General features: G+C 37.8%; 1 protein-coding gene and 1 pseudogene across 9 annotated transcripts; one reads left to right on the top strand and one right to left on the bottom strand.

The window, feature by feature from the left end:
* Window positions 1-278: 278 nt before the first annotated feature.
* Window positions 279-24,737, bottom strand: LOC149393191 (uncharacterized). 9 transcript variants are annotated; one of them, XM_089617544.1, is made up of 6 exons: window positions 24,441-24,728; window positions 24,259-24,332; window positions 24,082-24,154; window positions 22,527-22,914; window positions 20,948-21,576; window positions 20,386-20,847 (listed from the first exon to the last, which is right to left on the bottom strand). In XM_089617544.1, the coding sequence occupies exons 1-4, from the start codon at window positions 24,500-24,502 to the stop codon at window positions 22,782-22,784; spliced, it is 342 nt and encodes a 113-aa protein (XP_089473670.1). In that variant the 5' UTR covers window positions 24,503-24,728; the 3' UTR covers window positions 20,386-20,847; window positions 20,948-21,576; window positions 22,527-22,781. The 9 variants fall into 9 exon arrangements, 5 of the variants coding, with proteins under 5 accessions (XP_089473671.1, XP_089473672.1, XP_089473674.1 ...); XM_089617543.1 differs by lacking the exon at window positions 22,527-22,914 and having other exon boundaries at window positions 24,441-24,737; XM_089617545.1 differs by lacking the exons at window positions 20,386-20,847; window positions 20,948-21,576; window positions 22,527-22,914 and adding an exon at window positions 279-534 and having other exon boundaries at window positions 24,441-24,731.
* LOC149393192 (uncharacterized) lies at window positions 7,027-8,073 on the top strand (annotated as a pseudogene).

The raw sequence follows: 24,737 nt of genomic DNA, 5'->3' as shown, positions 1-24,737 counted from the left end.
TCGGATTCAAAACCGTCTCGGTGATGGATTTAGCGATAGGTGTAGGGCTCAATTTTTTGTCTTCCTACCAATGACTAGTGAACAACTGTCACGACCCGCGACCTCTCATCGCCGGTTCATGAGCCGTGACGGTGGATTACGTCACAAGTCTCAATATCAATATAATAATATATCTCATATCAATAGAAACAGAATCCAATAAACATAATAATCATAATACCTATGTTAAACGTAATACGATATCATATAAGTATTATAAGTCGTTATATAAAAACCTGAGTAAATTTTTTCGTTTTTCTCAATTCAAACTTTGAGTCTAACTATGACTCAATATTTACATAACAGCTCCTGGGTTTACGTATAATTACAGGAGATATTTATATGAGCGTAGTTTACCGAAAGGGTTCAACAAAATATAGTTATAACTATAGAAGAGGTTGATCCCGAGTGAGTCTCCACTAGCCAAAAGGTCAAGAGATACACGTCTGGTCTTCGTATTCAACTTCTTTCTTCACATCGGCGCCTTGCCCTTCTCTACATTACCAAGGGTCGTAAAACTATGAGTCGATTGACTCAATAAGTGGGAGTTTAACTTAGAAAATAAAGCGACTAATGCCATGTGATAACATGTGACGTGCAAACAAGCACATAAGAATGCATGGATGCAAATCTAACAAGTTCTAGAGTATGAATGATGCGTGCATACTCTAACTAATACTTGTCGTCTTTAAAGTTACACACATCCCCCGCTATAACCTTCAGAACGATAAGAGACCGGCCTTAGACTTCGAGCAGCAGTCGTCCGGCGGGCCTAAGAGTTTTAACGTCTGTCTGGGATCCACTAATGGTACCAACTTCATTCGACGTCGGCGCAACCCCCAGGCCCTCATAGCCCGTCAAGGTGCATTCTTCAGGTCTTCATAACCTGGCATCAAGATCGGGTGCGACTCTTGGTCGACTTCCCGATAAATGAGTACTCAGCGCCATCCCCCAAGCCCTCATAGCCCGTCAGGGTTCATTTCATTTTGGTACCATCGACACAACAATCGGGTACTCTGTTGCACTCAGAGTACACACCTATGCTACTTACATGAGAGCGGCTCGGGTTAAATCCTGAAAGAATTATCATTTCCCTTTTATGCTCGTTAGTGTTTTAAGTTGAAGACTCGGGATATGACTCCCGGTACTTCTACCCTCGATTCGAATTCGAGTATTAAACACGGCTCTCCTGTCTCCCTCGTTCTAACGGGTCAAGCACAAAACCTTCGGGGTGATTATATCACGTAACAGAGGCTGGGTTTCACAAATCTTACGTTTGAACTTATTGAGCGAACTCACGCTAAGTTTTCAGGAAAAGCAGCCGAAGCCTTAATCTTTGAGATTATTCGATTTTAAAGCTTTTCCTTTTCTTGTTTACTAACAAGCAATAATGCACGTAAACATGGTTATTCCCTTGGTATGTAGTTGACTTAAGTCTCCACACTTACCCGGAATAGATCTTCTGAAAATTGGTTGAGTTCCGGAGTTTCCTTGCTTTTCACGATTTCCGAGACTCTATACGTCCTGGAGCGTTAACACGTTCTGAAGCGTCGAGAAACTAAAACCCGAAGTTGAAATCTCATTAGTCAATGATTCAGGAGGTTATGTCAAGCTTAAGGTTCGTTATCGAAATCACTGCGAGTCGGTTCAGGGGTTCGAGAATTTAATTAACTTATTTCCCGGCTTTTCGGAATTTAAACTTATTCAAGACTCGTACGAATTCGTACCAGAGAATGAGTACGAAATAAAATCCAAATAATTATTTTAACGAGTCTTAAATAAATAAATAATCCGAAATCACACAAACCGAGAATTTTGAATTAATTAACCAGAAATTAAATTCTCGAACATTCTTAATTAAATAATTAACAATTCGTGAATACAAATCTCAAATAACTGAAAATAACTCGAGTCAAACGCAATAAAGCGATAAATGACTGACGAGTGTGATCGAGCTTTAATATCCTTTTTTTTTTCCTGAATTCTCTATTTTTTCCGGCTTCGACGTGTTCAGTTCTGCCGGCTCTCGCTCGTCTCGACCTGATTTGTGACTGCGCTGTGAAATTTAGGAAACGTATATCGAGTCAATTATAACATCCAACTCCCGACTCGACTTAGAAACCGAGTTTAACTAATCCTACTCTAATGACTTGTGGTAGTGACCTCATGGATCCAAATGAACAAAGCTTGAGCTAGCATACTTGGATTCAAAAGTTCACAAACTTTTTCCAAGTTCTCGCTTAATGTCAACTGACTCCAATACAAAATTGACACTGAAAATCTCTCGGTTCAAATGAATACGTTTTCTACTCAAAATTATACTTAATTGTGATGAGTGGATCCATTGAATATTATCTATGTTTACCCTTCATGAATATCAACTAGATGGGATTTATAAAATTACCATTTTACCCGTCTAGTTGTTATTTCTTCAACTCATTTGTCACTTGTGAATAAGTTAGAAACAATGTATTGACGAGGTGCTAACAAGTCACATTGATTCATCCAAAAGATTCATGACTCAATTTGGACATTGGCCAGTTCATTTATTCACATTCCAAGGAACAAAGCATGATGTGATATAAATTGCATTTCAACAATCTTGTACATGAATTCCATATCTATGAGATCTTCACAAAGTTACTCATGACATCTACATAACTTAGTACTTCACCAATAGGTCTTGTCTATATCACATAGTGAATCTAGAACTCCGAATTTCTCAAATGAGAATACGTAAGCTATGAAATGACATGTCTCATTTCAGGATAGAGGTGAGCACGATGCAATTCATACGTAGTGACTTCGAGACATAAGAGGTTAAATGGTTTGTTCTTATTCTGTCTCTAGAAGTGCACTGGTCAATTCATTACCTTCAGAAGATACCTAGGAAGAACTATAGAGTCTCCAACTCTCAATGTCCCATAATTAGACATCATAGATTCTCCTAACAATCATACTGAGATCAATAGCCATTTGATCCTTAGATTGTGAATATACCGTTTTAAGCAAACCATGAAGAGTTTGTTCATGCAAATCTATATTTGACTCTTCATTTGTTGTTGGGTTTGTTTAAGGACTAAAGACTATAGTTTATCATAAAGCTTCAAACAGACAAGGAAGAATGAATGAACGTTTCAAATTTTATTAATAATTCAGCAGTTACAAGCAAGATTTTTCATGAGACTCTATTACATCAAATGTACATAAATAAAGACTACTACTCTTCTTGTAGGCACCATTGACAACAACAATGAGACTTTATCTAAATCCTGAAGTGATCATGGACTTTTAGGTAATATCACCGAGTTCTTTGACTCATTCATTAAAGGCTATTGAGATGCTGGGATACTTATGTCTTGGAAATCCGGAATGTGATCTAAGAAGAAAGTAGTTGACAAATATGGAATACAACCTTCTTGAAAGAAGGTCAATGTTCACTCACCTAAGGGTTGATTCCAGAATCGATAGATTGCTAGCAGTTTCGTAGTAAGTAACGTACGGAAGAATTTTTCGCTGGGGAAGCAACGGTGCTTAGGGTATATATGTATCGAGAAATGTATAACGGAATAATTGACCTTACTCGATACAAGTTGAACCATGAAGATCTTGATCACGAATTGACTAGATCAGTGGACACTCGTCACGATGAGTAAATATAATTCTAGTAATAAGGAGAGTGCAGTCTTGAATTACTTTGTGGAGTACTGAACAAGATTGAACGAATCGATTGAAAAGAGAAATGACTATTTCGTCTTTTAATCGGATTTGTAAGAGCTTATATTACAAGGTACATAGTCCCCGATTCGGCTCTGACTAAAACGGACAAGAACTCTCTAGTAATAATAAAGATAAATATTATTACAATCTCACAAGTATAAATTGTTTAGCAGCATTCATTAAAAAATTTGTCTATTTTCCGAATTGATTAATTATAGTGGAATAAATGATTTATTATTAGATCAAGTAAATAATTGATTGAATTTCAAGTTAGGCTTTATGGAAACTGTCAAATTCTAAATTTCTTGGCCCATGACCATGAAGTTGGGCGCCTACTATGGGTATTAATTACCCAATATTCTCTCTTTAATTAGTTGCTAGATTTGCGGAAAAGAAATCAAGTAACTAATTAAATAAGAGAGAGAATAGTAATGGTTGAGATATTCTCTCTCCATTATATCAGGAAATAAGATATTATCATTTATTCTCTCTCATAATTAATTTCCTAATATCTTGGAGAATAATAATGGTAGATATATTCTCTCCATTAAATAAGGAAATAAGGTATGGAAATTTACAATAATAATACAAATTGTTTGTCAGTTACCAAAAATCAACTAAAACCCATATATTGATACATCTAGTATCAAATCGAGATATATTGGTCATGAACTTGTTGCAATTCGTGACCGATTTGGTATTAAATATGTCAATATTTGAGTTTTGATTTATTTTTGGTAAGTGACAAGTAAATGATATTATTGTTGTCAATTTCCCAATAAGATATTGTCATCATAATTCTCAAATATCTAGATTCATTAAATATATGAGAAAAATAAAGAAATATAATATCCTATATTCTGATATGATGGATGAGAGAAAAAGTAGGATTTGTTTTAAAGATCCAACGGCTCATGATTAACTACAAAATATGATAGAATAATGGAGAATAAAATATCTCTAGGAGCTTCCTAGAATATCTCATTTCTACCACTATAAATAGGAAATAAGGATCAAGGAGAACACCATAGACACAACAGAAGAAGCAAAAATTCGCCCAACATCATAGAGGTAGACGAATTTTCTTCTCTCTCCCTCTCCCTCGTAATGTTGTGATTCAATTCTTAGAAACATAAGAGTAGATATGAAACTCAATAATTAGATCTTGTGAGATCAATAGACTATGCCCACATTGTATTCTTGTTAGTCCGGAGATTACGTTTCGAAAACTACAGTGTCATCCAAAGAGATCCAACAGATTCAAAGATATCCGGTTGAGATCAGATCGAAGCTCAAAGATTGGAGAGGAAGACGAGAAGTAGAAGGTGAACCCATTTCAAAAGCTTAAAAACCAGTAAGTTGTTTTATAACTCGTCTATTTAATTTGAGTCTTGATAATTGCTCTCATGATTTGATATTAATTAAATAAATCTAGATCTTGTTAAATAACTTTAATTAGTTAGCTAAGTAGCATAATTAATTTATTCCGCATGGTTATGATGAGGTGTGAACAATCATCAACAAGTGGTATCAGAGCTAGATGATTTATTTAATTGATCAATTCATTCTCGTAATTTAATTTAATATGGTTTGAATGAAATCATATGTGATTATTTTTCATTCAATTTAATATGAATTGTTATTTGGTTTGATCGCTCTAGAATATTTGATTATTGCTTTTTAGATTTTATGGACACCCGAAATTTAAAGGGTATAAGTTTTATGTAATTTTATAATTGTTTGTAATCCGACGATTGAGGAGCTGTGATCACAACCATAAACCCATAACCCATACCCACCGATGAACCACGATGGAGACTTGAAGCAGCACCGACGGCTCACGAGACCACGGCGGCGATAGACGAACGAGCACAAGGTCGTCCGCCCAGCCCCACGTCCACGGCCTCACGGCCCTCCTTTGAGCCGTCCTTTGTGACGGCTCTTGTTCAAACAAGTCCAGGCCTACCATGGCTAGTTAGGGATGGTAGGATTCATCAGTAGCTAAGTGGGCCCACCGGCCCACTAATTAAAAAAATTATTTTTTTAAATTTTTTATTTAACTAATTGTATGGGCTTGGCCCTAATGATTTTTTTAATTTTAAAACATAGAAAAGTAAATGATTATGATATCGATTTATTTTTCAATGAGACACAGTAATGGGCCCTAAATAAATTTATTTTTTAAAATATAGAAAAATAAATAATTTGATATTGATTAATTTTTCGTGGGACATAAGAATGGGCTCAAACCGAATCGATGAGTCAATTGTATTGGGCTCATCTTGTTTTTATTTATAGGATCAAATAGGAAACGATGAAACCGAATATAACCATGCTTGCTTGTTTATGTTTTTTTTAATTACTTAGTCATGCTCGTATGCTATAACTTAGAATTGTTTCATGGATTAATGGTTATATGGGCTTTCATTTATTTAAATTATCTAATTGGATTAGGATAATGAATGAGTTGAACAGATCGAAGAGTTTTGTCACTGATAGGGTGTTAAATCTATATATTTTTACATTGGATTCATATGCATTTTTAATTATTAAATTATATTTATGTATCTAATTGATGTGTTAATGTTTTTATAGATTTATTTGGAGATCAAGAATGAAATTGATGTGGAAGTCCAGCAAATGTAGGCAAATATAAAGATGTGCGAGTCTGGAGAGAATTAATTAATACGCTTGATTAGTTAAATTCGATTAGTCGGTTTTTAGAGAGTATTGTCAATTCTAGGTTAGTTCAATAACGTGTGTTAGGAATTAATTAGGATTGAGTGTGAGAATTCGTGCTTTCGGGTTCGAGCAAATCTTATGAAAAATTGAACTTTGGTGTTTAACGGCTGGTAATTGAGTAAACATATTAGGAGGAATGGCGCAATAGGAAATTCATGTTAGGCTAGTGGTGACGAGAAATCCCTTGACCATATTCATCTCAATAGTGAAAGTTCTCGTTATTTTTATTCGTTGATTGTTCTAGTTAATTTTCTCTCGTGTTTTTATTATTATTGTTACAAGAAAAGATCCCCCGGTTAATTTAGTTGAAAAAATAGAAGAATCGTAACTATTCGTGTCTCTGTGTGATTGACCCTTGTTTTCCCTATACTATTGTTAGAAAGTGAGGTTCTGAATTTGACGTATTCAGGACACCGTCAAATTTTTGGTGCCGTTGCCGGGGGGCGCGGAAATAGTTTCTGATATATTTTTTACTTTCTTTTATTTATTTTATTTCTCAATCTTTATTTGATTTGTCTCAGGTGTATGTCTCACGGCGAGATCACCGAAAGACTAGCAAGAATCAAAGCGTTTAGTGCACAGTTTAATCCACTTTTCAAAGAAGAGAATATGGAAGTGGAAGAAACAATGGTGAATAACAATCGTACACTAAAGGAGTAGGAAGCCCCGTTTCTAGACTAACAACCGATGTGCATTCAGTTTCCGACAAACGATGCGGGTTTCGAGCTGAAATATGGGCTTATTCATCTATTTCCCAAGTTCCATGGTCTTCTCGGAGAGGACCGAAAAAAGCACCTCATGGAGTTTCATGTTGTGTGTTCGAGTATGAAGCCAGCCGGAGTCATAGTAAATCAAATCAAGTTGAAAGCTTTTCCATTCTCACTTGCAGATATTGCGAGGAATTGGCTCTATTTCATTCCACCGGGATCTGTGACTACGTGGATAGAGATGACGCTATACGAGTATTGGGAGCAATTTAAGCGACTATGTGCAAGCTGCCCACACCATCAGATTGCTAAGAAACTTCTAATCCAGTATTTCTATGAAGGCTTATTACCGATGGAGATGAGCATGATTGATGCCGCTAGCGGAGGTGCATTAGCTAATAAAACACCAAACGCTGCACGCGCACTTATCTCCAACATGGCAGCGAATTACCAACAGTTTGGAACGCGTTGAAGCTCGATGCAACGAGTTAATGAGGTTGATTCTTCCTCACTTAATCAACAAATCTCTACACTTACCTCATTAGTTCAACAACTTGCTATGGGACAAGTACAACAACAACGACCTTGCAGGATTTGTGCGGTGGTGGGCCATCCCACAGATATGTGCCCAACTTTGCAAGAGACATCACCTGAAGAAGCTAATGCACTTGGTGGGTTCCCGGGACAGCCAATGTCAAATACATACAATAGCTCTTGGAGGAATCACCCCAATCTGAGCGAGGGAAATCAACGCCAAGGGCCTATGCAGTTTCAGCAGTGTCAACAAGCTCCAGGTCAAGGGCAAGAAATGTCATTAAGTGATATGGCCAGAGCTCTTTGCATGTCTCAAACACAGTTCACATAGAAAATTGAAGCATATATGCAAAAGACCGACACACATCTTCAACACATAGATAATCAGATCGGGCAAATGGCTATAGTGCTCAACCGGTTAGAAGCTCAGAAATCAGGTAAACTCATATCACAACCGCAAATTAATCCACGAGAGGACGCTAAAGTAATCACATTGCGGAGTGGCAATTCCATTGAGTCAAATGCGAAGAACAACGCGAAGGGTAAACGAGACAAGAATCTGCAACCCCCAATCCAAAGTACAAACAAGGAAGCTTTAACCGAAACTCGCTCATTCGAGACGCCGCCTCCTTTTCCAAAACGATTAGCCCACTCAAAGAATGAGGAAAAGGAGCAAGAGATGCTGGAACTTTTCGACGGGTTGGAGTCAATATTGGGCCTACAGGCGACACGTGCTTTGTGTTGAGACAGAAGAACTATTGTATTTTCCACCTCGAGGGGAATATTCCAACTCGAAATGTCGCCGTGAAGATGACATACAGTTGTATAGGTTGCCCGAATCTAGTCCGTAGAATAGAACTCAGAAATATAGTTCTCAACTTGACGACATCATATACAATCTCATCTCTGTCTACTACTTCAAACTCGTCGAGTGAAGATGGTGTCACCTAGTATACAAAAATATTTCAGTAAAATCTTATACAAAAACTGAAATAAATATCAACTATTGATATATAGATGTCAACAACAGATGTTTATTGTTGACATAGATGTCAACACTTAACTCCATTCAAACAGCGTATGCAATGTACTTGTATTCTCTAGCTTGGTATACTTTTGTCAAAAGTTCCTGCAGTGTCTCAACGTTCATAAAACCATTTCATGCTTCTCTCTCCCAGCCAATCCATCAACTTCGAAACTGAAAACGATCTAACTTTTACGTTTAATGCATTTAATGACTCCGGGTTGTTATTCGTCATGATATTGTACTTCTTTTCCCTAAACATACACCGTGCCCACCTTTGGTACTTGACATCATTGGCATAGTATCGACGTATTTCGGGATTTTCAGCGTCCAACAGACCATGAAACTTTCAAATTCCCGTTGAGTGTATGCCTTTGAGGCACCGTAAAATTTCCACTTCACCTCATTCGTAATCCCCTTGAAAGTAGTCTTCAAATTATCGTGGTGATGGTACATACAAAAACCATTATCATAGTTCGGAAATAGCGTCTTGACGCCATTAATATGCCAGTGTGCCTATCAGATACAAATACTTGCTCATCCCGTACCCCCAATTGTGTCCTTCAATTTCGCGAAGAAGTAAATCCAAGTCTCGTTACATTCTAAAGGACCAATACAGTAGGCTAGTTGAAAATTTTGCTTGTTTTCGTCCATCCCACACATTGTACACAACGTTCCTTTGTAATAGTTCTTCAAATGAGTAATATTGACGATAATAACATGTCTAAGGTACTTCCACCCCGTTCTCCATGGGCTGAGTAACATGAAAAAATTAAAAAAATATGTCGTCCTCACCAGTGACAAGGTAAAATAAAGAACCTGAATTCTTAGTGTCGATCATGTACCTTAGCTTAGGTAAGAATGCGTACGACTCTTGGGAATTGCCGTAGAAGGACTTTAGAGCATGCTCTCTGGAACGCCAAGTTTTTATGTAAGACATAGACACCTCGTAATCAATTTGCACGTAATTCATTATCTCTTTCGGTTTGTACATACTCACGCTTGGATCAATACACTTATGCTTCACCACTTCTCCTAGTAAAGAACTCGTCGCTTGTGGGTGACATCATTGCCTTACGTTTAGGGCACAACTGTGATCATTGTCAAACCTAAAATATGAAAATTAAAAACTTAGTTTCAAAACATTAATGTCAATTATTCACTTTAGATGTCAACAACTACCATCAATTGTTGACATCTAAGATGTAAACAATTGACATCTATTGTTGAAATTAGATGTCAACAAACAGAGGGCTAATTATCCTAATTCAATTTCATACATAATTCAACAAAGAGAGTTTACCTTCTAATTTGATAAATAGGCGTGTTAGCATTTCTTATGCCCAAGACAACCCAATTACAACGCTCTCACGGACAAACAACGTGCAAGGTGTTTTTGTCCGAGTTCGTTGTTTATATGTGAAGTTGTTGTTTATGGCGAACAACATCAAGTATTTATGTAAAGTCTTTTTATCAACGTACAGTGCACGACGCTCAATAAATACGGGGGAATAACCATCCAAAATAAGAGTGTCATCCATGTTTGCGCCTTTCCTAATAGATGAACTTGAGACGCTATGTGAATTCAGCGGAGATGGTGGTGGAAGAGGGGAGTTTTGTGGGTGTGGATGAGAGGACCATGGTGGAGGAGGGGAATTGCGTAGTGGAGGATGGGATCATGGCAAAGGAAAGGATCGTGGTAGAGGATAAAATCGTTGTGGAGGATGAGAATTTATTGGTGGAACGGAGTATCATGGTGGAGGATGGGAATTTATTAGTGGATGGGAGTTTCGTAATAGAGAGCATTGTCGTTGTCGTTGTCGTTGTCGATGTCGTTGTGTCTCATAGTCTGACAACCTAATGTCATCCAATCCGAACCTACAACAAATTACCGATTAAGGAGTTAGGACCGAACCACACCCTTACTCGGGTATAGATGTTCTATCGAAAACTCTATTAGTTGGATTTCCAACACAACCACTATCATGGCTGTTGCGAGTGGATCCAACCCTTTGAGATTCGAGCTCCGATGGATTTTCATTTATTTCCAATATCAATTGTAATTTCTCCATGTCATATTTCCTCCTCATCCTCCTCAAATATAAATAACCTTCCAACGTATCGTCGTTGGTTGTCTCAAGAAGTTTCATGGAACCAGCCATCGCGTATGCAACACCAACAATATTATTGGATGGTGATTTTCCCAAATTAACGTAAATAATTTGCATCAAACTAGCAAAGTTAACCTAAGTTTTCTGAAAGATATATTCTCGTGCAGGTTCAACCTAAGTTCAACTATGCTTAAATAGTAAATAAATAGCCGCCATCACCACGTACAAAAAAAATATACGTAGAGTTAATATTTGTTGACTTTAGACGTCAACAATTTCCCTCTATTGTTGACATTGATGTCAACAAAGTTCATATTTTTTTACTTTAGATGTCAACAATTGACGGCAATTGTTGACATCTAAAGTCAACAAATAATGAACTTCGTTGATGATTAAGATAATCTGGTGCAAATACCCAGACCAAATAGAACTTTTAAATCTCTTTAATCAATCCATAAAAATGATATAGAACTTTTTAAACCACGAATTTTTTTTTAAAGGAAGAAACAACGAACCTTGAGCTTTAGTTTCGGCGAGGATCTGGCGTCGGAGCTTGGGCAAGGACCTTGTGCGTGTGCTAAACTTGGACGAGGGTTTTAGGGACGATGATTTCAGAACTTGGGTGAGGGTTTCAACGCTTGGGTGGGGGTTTTAGAAGCCGAGGGTTTCAATGCTTGATGACCGACCATGGACGAGATTTAGAAGAGAGAGAGAGAGAGAGAGAGAGAGAGAGAGAGAGAGAAAATGTTTCAAACTTGACAATATCAAATGCTCATTAAAAAGAGTTGGTGTGGGTTGGTTTGAGATTGTAAGAAAAAATATAGTTGATGGTAAAATGATAGTGAAAAATACAAATGAGTTAGTGGTTTTTTGGCCAAATTAAGGTTTTTGTGTGAAATTTGAAAAACTTATGTAATAGTGGTAGAATTTAGTTATTTGTTTTTGAGAAATTGTCTCTAGCACCAACATTTGATAAGTTTTTTTTTCAATTCTCACCAAAAGCTTAATTTGACCGAAAATACTAGTAAGCCGCTTGTACAAGTACAATTTTACCCTCATGTTTTTTATTCTTAGCATTCTCTCTCCCCGCTCAATTTAATTCCCGCCTTGAATTCCCTCATTTCTTTATTTCTCTCTCACTTAAACCATTAGCGCTCTCTCTCTCTCTCTCTCTCTCTCTCTCTCTCTCTCTCTTTCCCAAACAAACGCTGATTCCAATTCCCTCCCCCGCTCTTCTCCAAACAACCTTGCAAAAACCGAAAACCAAAGAACCATCATCTTCATTTTTTCATCTGTAACCACCTGAAAACCTAAACCATCATCTTCATTTCTCTCTCTCTTTCTCTCTCTCTCTCTCTCTCTCTCTCTCTCTCTCTCTCTCTCTCTCTCTCTCTAAAAACCTTCCGAAGCCCAAACAACCTTTTGAACCCACAAAATACAAACCCTAATCCTATCTCGAAATGGATCTAAACAACCTTCCGAAACCGTATCATGAAGGAGTCCACGAACAAAAGTGAAGGCATCGAAGGAAAAAAGACCACTTCACCCAAACCTTAGGTGAAGACGTCTGCGAAGAAGCTGCAACATAGGGTGAAGCCCATGGTAGCTTCGTGTGATGCTGTAGATGAAGATTTATTTTTGGATCTCCGTTTAGTTTTGGGTAATTGATTGAATTGTTGATTGATTTGTATGATTATGATTCTAATTTAGGGTTATTTTTATGGATTTGTGGATTATTGTGAGTTATTGTTGTATAATTATGTTTTGGTTAAAATGGTAAACAAATCTGGGTGGTAGTGGACGTAGATATCAACAAATACGATAATTGACATATAGATGTCGATAATTACCATCAATTGTTGACATATAGATTTCGATAATTGCCATTAACTGTTGAAATCAATGTCAGCAATTGGTGTCAATTGTTAACTTCGATGTCAATAATTGATGACAATTGTTGACATCTTTTATTATGTTTCGAGACATTCAATCTGGTTATTTATTTACCATTTTAACCATCTCAATAAAATTATAAAAAAATAACTCACCAATAAGCACCATAAACCAAACATCAATCAATAATATCCTCTACAATGAATTACACATAACTAAACCGAGATTCAACAATTCAATCAGCAATCGATTACCCAAAACTAAACCGAGATTCAACAATTCAATCAATAATCCACAAATCAATCAACAACTCAATCAACAATCAATTACCCAAAACTAAACTGAAATCCAACAATAAAGAGAAAATGAGAAAACCCCCAAAAACTAACCTAATTTTTTATGTTGCTCTTTTACGAGATGTTTGGGTCAACGACTTGGTGTTTTCTTTGTCTTCGGCATCAGACGTCCTAAGTGTCTGCTTTACCCTATGCCGCGGCTTCTTCACGGACGTCTTCCCGTGTGGTTTGGGCAAAGTCTTCATTTTTCTTTTTCGAGAGGGAGGCGGCCATTTAAGTTGAGGATGACTCCTCCGGTGCCTTCGATTTTGTCCTAGGACTCCTTCGCGTTACGAGTTCGGAAGGTTTGGGTTTCTGAACGCTATTTAAATCCATTTTGAGATGGGATTAGGGTTTGTATTTGGGGGTTCGGAAGGGTGTAGAGCGCGAGAAAACGCGGAAGGTTGTTTAGAGAGAGAGAGAAAAGCGCGAGATAAAATGAAGGAGTCAGAAGGTTGTTTGAGTTCGGCGTTTGTTTGGGAGATGAGAGAGAGAGAGAGAGAGAGAGAGAGAGAGAATGGATGTGGGTTCGGCTTTTGTTTGGGAGGAGAGAGAAAGAACAGACGGTTTAAATGAGAGAGAGAGCGAGAGAGAGACAGACAGACAGAAATCTGAAAAGAATAAAGAAGAGAGAAGGCGGGAACAAAATAGTCAAGAGAGAAAATGCTCAGAATAAAAAACATGATGGTAAAATGGTACTTGTACAGATGAGTTAGTGATAATTTTGGCCAAATTAAGGTTTTGATGGGAAATTGAAAAGAAAAATTATGTAATGGTGATAGATGATGCAATTTCTCTTATCTCTATTAAAGGAAACCTGTAAACATTTAGGGACACAAAAGTATGCAAAACCCTACCTTCAATCTAGAATTTAACACCATCGTTCAATCCAAATGTAAAACAATAAGAACTCACCGAGATTGGGTTTCTCTGCCTTCGAGCCACCACAATCATTCACGTCACAATGTGAATCGGAGCCTTTACCACCGCTGGATCTCGGCCGTTTTGCATTGCCACTCTTCATTCTTGGATCCTTGCGCTTGACCTTGAATATTCTGACACAGCCTTTTGAGTTTTTGCAGGCTTCTTCTCCAGCAAAATTTTGAGGGGCAAAGACCCAACCTTATTACCCCGGCAGGGTCGCATTTCATCTAGAAGATAAGATTTAGAGTTTCTTTTAAGGTTTACATGACCTTTTGCAAGGCTTTTTCTCGTCATTATATATGCCGATATGGATTCAATGTAAAAGGATCAAGCTTGGGATAATGGTGGTGGTTTGAAACTGGTGTTTTGGGTAGGGTACGTTAAGGATTTCATAGGGGTTACTGAATGGAAAAACAGCGAGACAATAATAGAGTAGAAGAAGAAGGAAAAGACGCAGAGTTTCGAAGATGAAGGACAATTTTTCAGAGCAAGGATTGAAATACCGTTACCGTTACCGTTCCGATGTTCAGAATTTACTGGTAACCGCTGGTATCGTAAAGGAATATTGTGGAAAGCAGGAAAAAAAAGAAACCGGTACCATTGAACTTACCGTTACCGTTGAGGAATACCGTCAAATACTGTATTTATCAAGAGGAATCCTTAAAAGAAATATACAAAAAAAACATACGAAGTACGTAAGATGAATTTCATAAAATTAAAAATAGTGTACAATGTTTCGATACATTACCAAAATACAAACACAACAAAAACTAAGTTCAATAGTACAAACCAAAATGATAAAGTTCAACACAATCCACCAAATACCATAATTCAAATTCAACATAAAAGAAATAAAAAGACTACTCTGGATAGCGACCATATGCAGCGGTTATATAGTAATCATACCAATTCATGTAATGAGAATGTGCATGAAAATACTTGTCCAAGTGACTGTCGTACTCGTATTGAGTTGCAGCAACAGACATAGAGTGGAAGAGATAAATTGGAAATGGTCACACCATGTCAGGAGCTAGAGTTGTTGGTGGATAGTAATCCTGGTTATAACTGGAAGACCCTTTATCATACGAGGACTCCGTGACTTGAGGACCAATTGATATCGATCCAAAGTTGTATGACAAGTCATCAACGTCATTGCTAGACGTAAATGACATGGCATCATTCATACCTCTGCGCCCGTATCCTGAATATAAAAAGGCATGGTGATGAAGACGATCATAATCTTCTTCCGACGGTGCGTATCCAACTTGAGCACCTCTGAAATCACCATATGAACCTCCAACACCATATGAACCTCCAACACGATATAAACCTTCACCACCTCCCCCTGATCCACATTCACCTCTACCTCCTCCGCCCGATCTGCGACCTAAACATTCGCCATCTGAATCCGAACTGCCTCTAGATTCGCATTGAAGTTGGACTTCCTCGTTAAGCGCTCGCTCCGGATCAACTCCATGCTCTCGAGCCACTTGAGCTATTATCGGATCCGGGTTTTGATCGACGTTGTCCATGTGAACTACGTCAATCCAGCGGAGCATTTCGTCGTCTCCCTCATTGTCATTCCCCGAACGTTCGAAAGCTCTTTCGATGATATCCAAAGGCTCCATCGAGGTCGTGTTGTTGTCGTGAATCCAAGTTATTTCTCAGAGCTGCAACTTCATGTTGTATGAGCAGAAAACAAGTTTCTCAAGTCTTTTGTACGCTAGGCGGTTCCTTTGTTTTGTGTCAATGAGGGCAAATGTACTCCAATTCCTCTCACAAGCTAAAGCGGGTGAAGTTTGTGATAAAATTCGAATGGCCAACGTTTGTAAAGTCGGAGTCCAATTTATGTAATACTCTCATCACTCACCTGCAATCATGTGACATAAATCACATAATTTCATTTCATACCATTCCATGGCATAGTTTATGTATACACTTTACAAAGCGCTTACTTGCACAAAGGGTGCCTCTTGCCGAAATAGCAATTCTTTGTGAGAAGTCCCCTCGAGCGTCTCGAAATGCGATCAACTGTAATTACAAAATCAAATAAGATTCCTATATTCATAATTTCATATACCTCGTAGGAAAAAAAATCTACTACGTAGTAAGAATTTATACCTCTCCCAAGAGTGGCCTCATCTAACTACGGATGTAAGAAGTCGAACACCTTTGTAACAACCCATTTTTTCCCACTCACCGCTTCCAACTTGTTTTTCATCTCATGGAAGACGTAGTATAGTAATCTCATTATGGGATGCACCTCAATGTCCACTAATCGAAGAATGGTGTACCTCGGCTCGAATATGGCACACACTTCATCCACCGATTGCCAAAACCTGGGGTTTTAAAAAGTCTTGGATATGGATCTACCTGTAGGTGTTGCACTCAATTTGGAATCATCCCACCATTGACTAGTGAACATCGTCCTCAATGCATCTCTCTTCTCTCGGAGATTTCTGAGAGCTAGATAGTTTGTGGCAAATCTTATCGCGTCGGGACGGATAATTTCACCTAGGGAAGTGTCCCGTAACTTGGACATCACAGTGTTGTGGTTGTAGATGAACTTAGTCGCATCCATCGCTGCTTTGATAGTCTGCTTAAGATTATCTATCTTCCAAATATCTTCAAACCAAGGTTTTAAATTCCGGGGGAACCGGACAGGAACCGGTCCGGTTCCCCCTTTTTTGAAGTCCCCGGCACCGGAACCACCAAAACCGAAAGTTTCCGGTGATTCCAGGGGAATCGAACAGAGATCCGGGAAGGAACCCGGTTCTCACTTCCCGGTCCGGTTCACTTAAAAAAACCGGGTATTTATACCTTTATTCCCCAAAAATTCAGCCATTCAAGCCGGTTTCTTCTCTCCCGAATCCCGCCCCGAGCTAGCTTATTTCTTCCCAGATCTCGTCCGGATCCCGCCGAGCCGCCTGTTTCCCGACGTGACATAGCTGGTTTCTTCCCAGATCCCGCCGGAATCCCGCTTTCTCGTGAGCTTCCCGACGTGTTAAAGGTTTTTTTTTTTAATGATTTTGAGTTTAATTTTTCAAATGTCTTGATAATTCTTGAAGATTAAGTATAAATTGATAGTTGTGAACTTAAATGTAGTGTTTATTTAAGCTTTGTGTTCATATTTATAATTTTTTTGTAATTAATCCGAATTATTTGGTAATTTTTTGATTAGTTAGTGATATTTAAGGTTATGATGAACTTGTTTATTGATTTGTAAAGAAATTGTTGTGACTTGTTTTTAAGTTTAGAGTTTGTGTTCATGATTCTAATTTTTTTGTAATTAATTCGAATTATGTTATAATTTTGTGATTAGTTAGTGATGATTAAGGTTATGTTGAACCTGCTTATTGATTTAAGAAGAATTTGTTATGAATTGTTTTTAATTTTAATATTTGTGTTCATGTTTATGATTTTTTTGTAATGATTATGATTATGATTATGGTTATGTTAAACTTTGTTATGAATTATTTTATATTTTCATTTAGATCTGGGAACCATTTAGAGTTTGTGAATATGATTCATGATTGTTAGTTTAATTTAATTTAATAAAGGTGATTTGTTAATTTGTAAGTTATAACTTGCAAGAATGTCAGCCCCCGACCCAGCTAGGAGGTATTGTACACCCGTGCCAGGAAAAAGTAGCGGCCACCAGTGTATATTTTGCGAGCACATTATGGGAGGTGGCGGCATAACGAGAGTGAAAAACCACCTAGCCCATGTAGACCCAACCAAGAGTGTCAAATTTTGTGAAAAAGTCCCTCCTGAAGTGAAAGCAGAGATGCAAGATTTACTTGAAGGCAATGTCGTAAAAAATAAGAAGAAACAGTCGTTGGATTCTACGCTTCGCAAGACATTGACTAAAAATGTTGGCGTGGAAGAATCAGACGAAGAAAACTACGAAGCGCAATTACGAGCAGTGATGAAGAGGTCAAGACAAGAGGCGGCTCAGACAGAATGGGAGGCTCGGATGATGTCGGGGCCCGGCAGTGGTTCTACGGCAAAATCTCCACCAGCTGCTCCGTCATTATCTAAGTCAGCGAGTCCTAAGAAAAAAAAAATTATGAAATGGTGGAGCTGAAGAAGAGAACGTGGCTCGGAAGAAACATAACAAAATTATTTGTTCACCAACATGTGCCGGCAAGTAAGGCGGCCTCGCATGAGTTCAAAGACATGATAGTCAACGCTCAAGATCTAGGTAATCCTCCATTCGTGATAAGTAATTGTAATTTAATATTGTCGAATCGCATGTGTTCTTGAAGCGTTAACATGATGTATATTGGTATATTGCAGGTCCATGCGTTCCTATACCAACTCCGTATGAAATTCATAACAAGTACCTCGATATGGAGGTTGCAGACGCGAAGAACTACATTGAAGAACAAAAGAAGCGATGGGTAAAATACGGATGCACCATACTCACTAATGGTTGGATGGGACCGACCAGACTGAGCATCATAAACATTATGGTTTATTATGCTGGTGCAACGGTGTTCTTAAAGTCCGTTGATGCATCAAAGCATACGAAAACAGGGGAGTACATCTACGGAATATTGAGGTCAGTCCTCAAAAACATCGAAAAACACAATGTCGTCCAAGTTGTAATCGACAATAGTTCGAACTACAGGAGTGCCGGGTTGAAATTACAACGCAAGTACCATGTGTACTGGACACCTTGCGCCGCACATTGTCTAGATCTGATGTTTGAAGATATTGGGAAGAGAGATAGTGTTAAGCATATTATCAAAGCTGCGAGGGATGCGACTAAGTTCATCTACAACCACAACATTGTGTTGTCCAAGTTACGGGAGACATCCCTAGGTGAAATCATTTTCCCGACGCAACAAGATTTGCCACGAACTATCTAGCTCTCAGAAGTCTCCGAGAGAAGAGCGCTGCGTTGATGACGATGTTCAGTAGTCAATGGTGGGATGATTCCAAATTGAGTGCAACTCCTACAGGTAGATCCATATCCGAGACTTGTTTAAATCCCTGATTCTGGCATTCGATGGACGAAGTGTGTGTCATATTCGAGCCGATGTACACCACTCTTCGATTAGTGGACACTGAGGTGTATCCCACGATGCGATTATTATACTACGTCTTCCACGAGATGAAAAAGAAGTTGGAAACGATGAGTGGGAAAAAATGCATTGTCGACATCGTGAACCACAGATAGAGTACTCAAATGTAACATCTACTACACATTGCAGCTTTTTTCCTAAATCCAAAGTTTCTGTTTAACCCGGATATAACCATGAACAATACTCACATGGCCGCTGTCACAAAGGTGTTCGACTTCTTGCATCCGGATCTTGATGGGTTAACTCTTGGGAGAGAGGTATAAAACTATAAATTGTTACAAGCTATATCATATTATGAATATATGAGTCTTATTTGATTTTTCTAATTACAGTTAATCGCATTTGGAGACGCTCGAGGGGACTTCTCACAAAGAAGTGTTGTTTCGGCACGAGGCACCCTTTGTGCAAGTAAGCATGTGAGATGAATTGTATGCATTAACTATGTCATGAAATGGTAAGAAATGACATGATATGATTTATGTCACATGATTGCAGGTGAGTGGTGGAAGCTTTACGGAAATTGGACCCCGACTTTACAGACGTTGGTCATTCGAATTTTGTCACAAACTTCATCCGCCTCTGCTTGTGAGAGGAATTGGAGTACATTTTCCCTCGTCCACACAAAACAAAGGAATCGTCTACCGTACAGCAGACTCGAGAAGCCTGTTTATAGTTTTATACCTCTCTCCCAAGAGTGGCCGCATCAAGATCCGAATGCAAGAAGTCGAACACCTCTGTGACAGCGACCATGTGAGTATTGTTCATGGTTATATCCGGGTTATACAGCAACTATGGATTTATGAAGAAAGTTGCAATGTGTAGTGGATGTTCCATTTGAGTACTTAATATGTGGTTCACGATGTCGACGACCCATTTTTTTCCCACTCATCGCTTCCAACTTTTTTTCATCTCTTGTAAGACGTAGTATAGTAATCCCATCGTGGGATGCACCTCAGTGTCCACTAACCGAAGAGTGGTGCACATCAGATCGAATATGGCACACAATCGTCCACCGAATGCCAAAACTTGGGGTTTAAACAAGTCTCGGATATTGATCTACCTTTAGGTATTGCACTCAATTTGGAATCATCTCATCATTGACTACTGAACATCGTCTTCAACGCATCTCTCTTCTCTCGGAGACTTCTGAGAGCTAGATAGTTCGTGGAAATCATGTTGCGTCGGGACAGATGATTTCACCTGGGGATGTGTCCTGTAACTTGGACAGCACAATGATGTGGTTGTAGATGAATTTAGTCGCATCTCTCACTGCTTTGATAGTCTGCTTAACACTATCTCTCTTCTCAATATCTTCAAACATCAGATCTAGACAATGTGCGGCGCAAGGTGTCCAGTACACATTGTATTTGCATTGTAATTTCAAACCGGCACTCTTGTAGTTTGAACCGTTGTCGGTCACAACTTGGACGACATTTTGTCTTCCGATTTCTTTGATCACTGACCTCAATATTCCGTAGATATACTCCCCTGTTTTCGTATGCTTGGATGCATCAATGGATTTTAAGAACACTGTTGCACTAGCACAATATACCATAATGTTGAGGATGTTCAGTCTGGTCGGCCCCATCCAACCATCAGTGAGTATGGTGCATCCATATTTTACTCACCGCTTCTTTTGTTCTTCAATGTAGTTCTCCGCATTTGCAACTTTCATATTGAGATACTTGTTATGAATTTCATACGGTGATGGTATAGGAACATTAGGACCTGCAATATGTCAATACCCATCACGTTAACATTTCAAGAGCACATGCAATGCGATGCGATAATATGGAAATACAATTAGTGATCACGAATTGAGGAATACCTAGATCTTGAGCGGTCACAATCATGCTTTTGAACTCATGCGAGTCCGCCTTACTCGCCGGCACATGTTGGTGAACAACGAATTTGGTTATAGATCTTTCAAGCCCGTTTTCTTCTTCGGCTCCACCATTTCGTCAATTTTTTTTTTCTTAACACTTACAGACTTATATAATGATGGAGCAGCAGGCTGAGAATTTTCCCGCAGAACCATTGCCAGGCCTCGACATCGTCCGATCCTCCCATTCTGTCTGAGCCGTCTCTTGTCGTGACCTCTACATCACTGCTCGTAATTGGGTTTCGTAGTTTTCTTCTTCGTTTAATTCGGCCACGCCAACATTTTTATTCAATGTCTTGCGAATCATAGAATCCAACGACTATTTCTTCTTCTTTTTTACGACATTGCATTCAAGTAAACCTCGCATCTCTGCTTGTACTTCAGGATGGACTTTTTCACAGAATGTAACACTCTTGGTTGGGTCTACATGTGCTAGGTGGTTTTTCACTCTCGTGATGCCGTCGCCTCCCATAATGTGATCGCAAAATATACACTGGTAGGCGCTACTTTTTCCGAGCACGGACGTACAATACTTCCTAGCTGGGTCAGGGGCCGACATTCTTGTAAGTTGTAACCTACAAATTAACAAATCACCTTTAGTAAATTAAATTAAACTAACAATCATGAATCATATTCACAAACTCTAACATACTCCCGGATCTAAACTAACATACTCCCGGATCTAAATGAAAATTTGAAATAATTCATAACAAAGTCTAAAATTGAAAACAAGTCATAAGAATTTCGTAATAAATTAATAAACAAATTCAACATAACCATAATCATCACTAACTAATAAAAAAATTACAAAATAATTCGGAGTAATTAAAACAAATAAGAAATATGAACACAAAGTCTAAAATTGAAAACGGTGTCAATGTCGGGAGATGAAGATGTGGTGGTTATAGGGAAAAGAGGAAAAAAAATAAATGAAAAAAAAAAATTCTTTTACGTAATTGTACCGTGGAGATTCAAATGAGAAAATGTATTAATTTACTCCTATCGAGGGCAATCTCTATTTTTTAGATTAGGGTTTCTTAACATGCCCAAAAAACCCAAAAATAGTAATAAAATCTAACTTTTTACTTCAGATTGGCCTAAACTGAGGCTATTTTTGAGGCGACCGTTTTGAGGCTCAAGCCTTGTTGCGCACGCCTCAACCCCATAAAAGATGAGGTTTAAGACCAACTCCACCCGATTACACTATTTTCTACTCTATTTGACAGTACATGTCACATCAAACACTAACTCATCTCCAACAGAACTCTATTTTTTACATCAAATTGAAATATTAATTTTATGTTCAACTTTCTCTTATTTATTTCTATACCCTTATATTTATTTAATATCTTTCAATTATATCACTTATTCATTATTTAATAATAAAATATTACTCCATAAAATAATTCAAAATACAAATTAACACAAACTAAATTTAATATTTATTAAAGCAAAAATACAATACAAAAAAATAACTAAAAAAAAAAAAAATACAATTACACATCCGAATTAGAATCTCTCTCACCGAAATGGTCGATCAATGCATTTCGAAGCGCGATATGTGTTTCTCTGTCTCTTATTTTTCTGTAGCGAGTGAAAAACTCTTGAAATCGTGTATCATCATTCTCCTCTAGTTCAACCTCCAATGGTGGTGTTTCTATGTTGACTTCAATGGGCACGCTAAGATCAAGCTAAAGTGTTGCTTGCAGATGATGAAAAATTCAAGAAAGGTTGGAAGTTTGATCATGTGTGGCACATCATTAAAAATTTTTGAAAAATTTCAAGACAGAGCCTCAAGTGCCAGACAAACATCTCGAGGTTCGTGTTCTTTTTCGGAGTCCGAACAACAAGCTCCTGAATCCGTTAGACAGCCATCTCCTTTTAAGCGATCGATTGGAGTGAAAAAAGCCAAACTAAAAATGAAAACGGATGACAAAGCAACGTCCTCCATCAGCAAGGTTGATGAAGGAAATAAACTACTTCTTGAGCAGTTGAAGAAAACAAGTGATATGAGGGAACGCCTCTTGGAAAATATAGATAAAGCTAATAATTTGAAAACGATCAAAGAAGAAAATAAAATAACGAAAATAAATTTAAATAGAGTATCAGATCCTCATGTTCGTACATTTTAGGAAGCTGAACAAGCCAAGCTTTTGCAACAGTGAGCCGAACAACAACAATCTCAAATACCACTTCCTAATTCCGATTCATATTCGCAATATTTCACCGGTCTTGGAGGATCCGACGCTAATTTTCTCGAGTATTAGTTTATGTGTTGTAATTTTATTTTCAATTTTATTTTGTTGTATCGTGTTTTTTATTTTAATGTCTTTTTTTCATTTCGATGTCGTTGTAATGTTATTTCGTTTCGGTATTAATATTAATGTCATTTTAGTTTTTCCCAAATTCCAAATGTCAATGTTGTATTTGAAAATAAATTTGAAGTATAAAATATGAATAATTTAAGGATAAATATGATATAATTTTATAAATCAGTGCAAATATATAAATTATAAACTTTGTAGGGATTATAAAAAAAATTTAGTGCAGTGAATAGTCACGCCATATTTGGCACGACACTAAAGCAATTTAGAACCCACGCCATTTTGGCGTGAGAAATGCAAATCGGGTGGACTCCACCCTTACGCCATTCAGTTGAGAATGCCGTTCGGGTGGAGTTGGTCTTGTCGGATAAGAGCTGCCACGCTCTGAGGCGCGCTTCACGAACGCCTTTTTAAACATTGTGTTAAAGTTTTAGTTTTTAACTTGTTGAATAAGTGAAAAATTAACTAAAAAATTCTGAAAGTTTTTATCTCTCTGTTAAAACCTTGTTCAAGAGAATCAAGGCTCACCTGAAGTGGTGGTTCTGTTTCTCTTTGCTTTTTTTCTACTTTTGTGATCTTTTCGTACAAAAGGCGTATGAAGGGCTTGTTTATGAGTCCCAAATAATCTATATTTAACTTCTCAATACCAAACACTTCTGTTTATAACATAATGAAAAGCTTAGGACATTGTGATTTCTTAAAAGCAGGGAAATAAAACATATAAAAGTGGGCACGTAAGTGTAAATAAAATGTAACCTGAGTGAACGTTTTCTCGGCAAGCTCGGCTGCAATCTTCTAAAACTGGACAATCGTGGGTTCATGACCGTACCTAGAAAACGAAATTTACGCTGTGATAATTTACACAAGAAGCTAACGATAATGATAATGATGTAGCATAAACCGAAGGAAAAAAAAAAACTCTACATGACATACCGATCAATCCTCTCTCCAGCTTTGTTTGCTCTTCAGCAGACCACCGAACCACCATCCCGACTTTGCGACACAGCCTGGGACCGAATCGACGAACAGCGAATCAAACCTCTCTTACCTATTTACTGAATTAGGGTTAGAGAATTAGGGTTGTAAAACTTCAAATAACTCAAAAGACTAATTACCTAATTTGTAGTTCAACTTGAGTGCAATTTTGAATCATTTTTATCTCTGTCATCGTTTTCATCTTCGGAGTCACCCTCTTCTTCCATGCTATTCAATTGAGAGAAGCACAAATCCTTGGGCTTCTTCAGAACGCGTAGGAGCTTTCTTTTTATATTTTGCTTCTAGGGAAGAGAAGAACAAGGGTTTTGTTTCCTTTCATACCTCTATATTATATTTATTTATTTTTTTGGATTTTTTTGTTATCTTGTGGATCTTGTTGGATTTTTATCTTATCTTGTGGATCTATTTGGATTATT

Source organism: Urtica dioica, chromosome 6, assembly GCF_054948205.1.
Source record: "Urtica dioica subsp. dioica isolate 48M chromosome 6, U.dioica_male_clone48M_v1_H2, whole genome shotgun sequence".
In the NCBI taxonomy this organism is placed as follows: Eukaryota; Viridiplantae; Streptophyta; class Magnoliopsida; order Rosales; family Urticaceae; genus Urtica; species Urtica dioica.
This window is presented reverse-complemented; position numbering and strand designations above follow the sequence as displayed.

Bases quoted from the DNA above. Each gene is read 5' to 3' on its own strand.
- LOC149393191 (XM_089617543.1), bottom strand. From the start codon at position 24,502: ATGAAAACGATGACAGAGATAAAAATGATTCAAAATTGCACTCAAGTT. The intron at 24,333-24,440 runs GTAATTAGTCTT...ATTCGGTCCCAG, and splicing joins CAAGTTGAACTACAAATTAG to GCTGTGTCGCAAAGTCGGGA. The intron at 21,577-24,081 runs GTTACATTTTAT...GTTAATTTGTAG, and splicing joins CCGAGAAAACGTTCACTCAG to GTTACAACTTACAAGAATGT.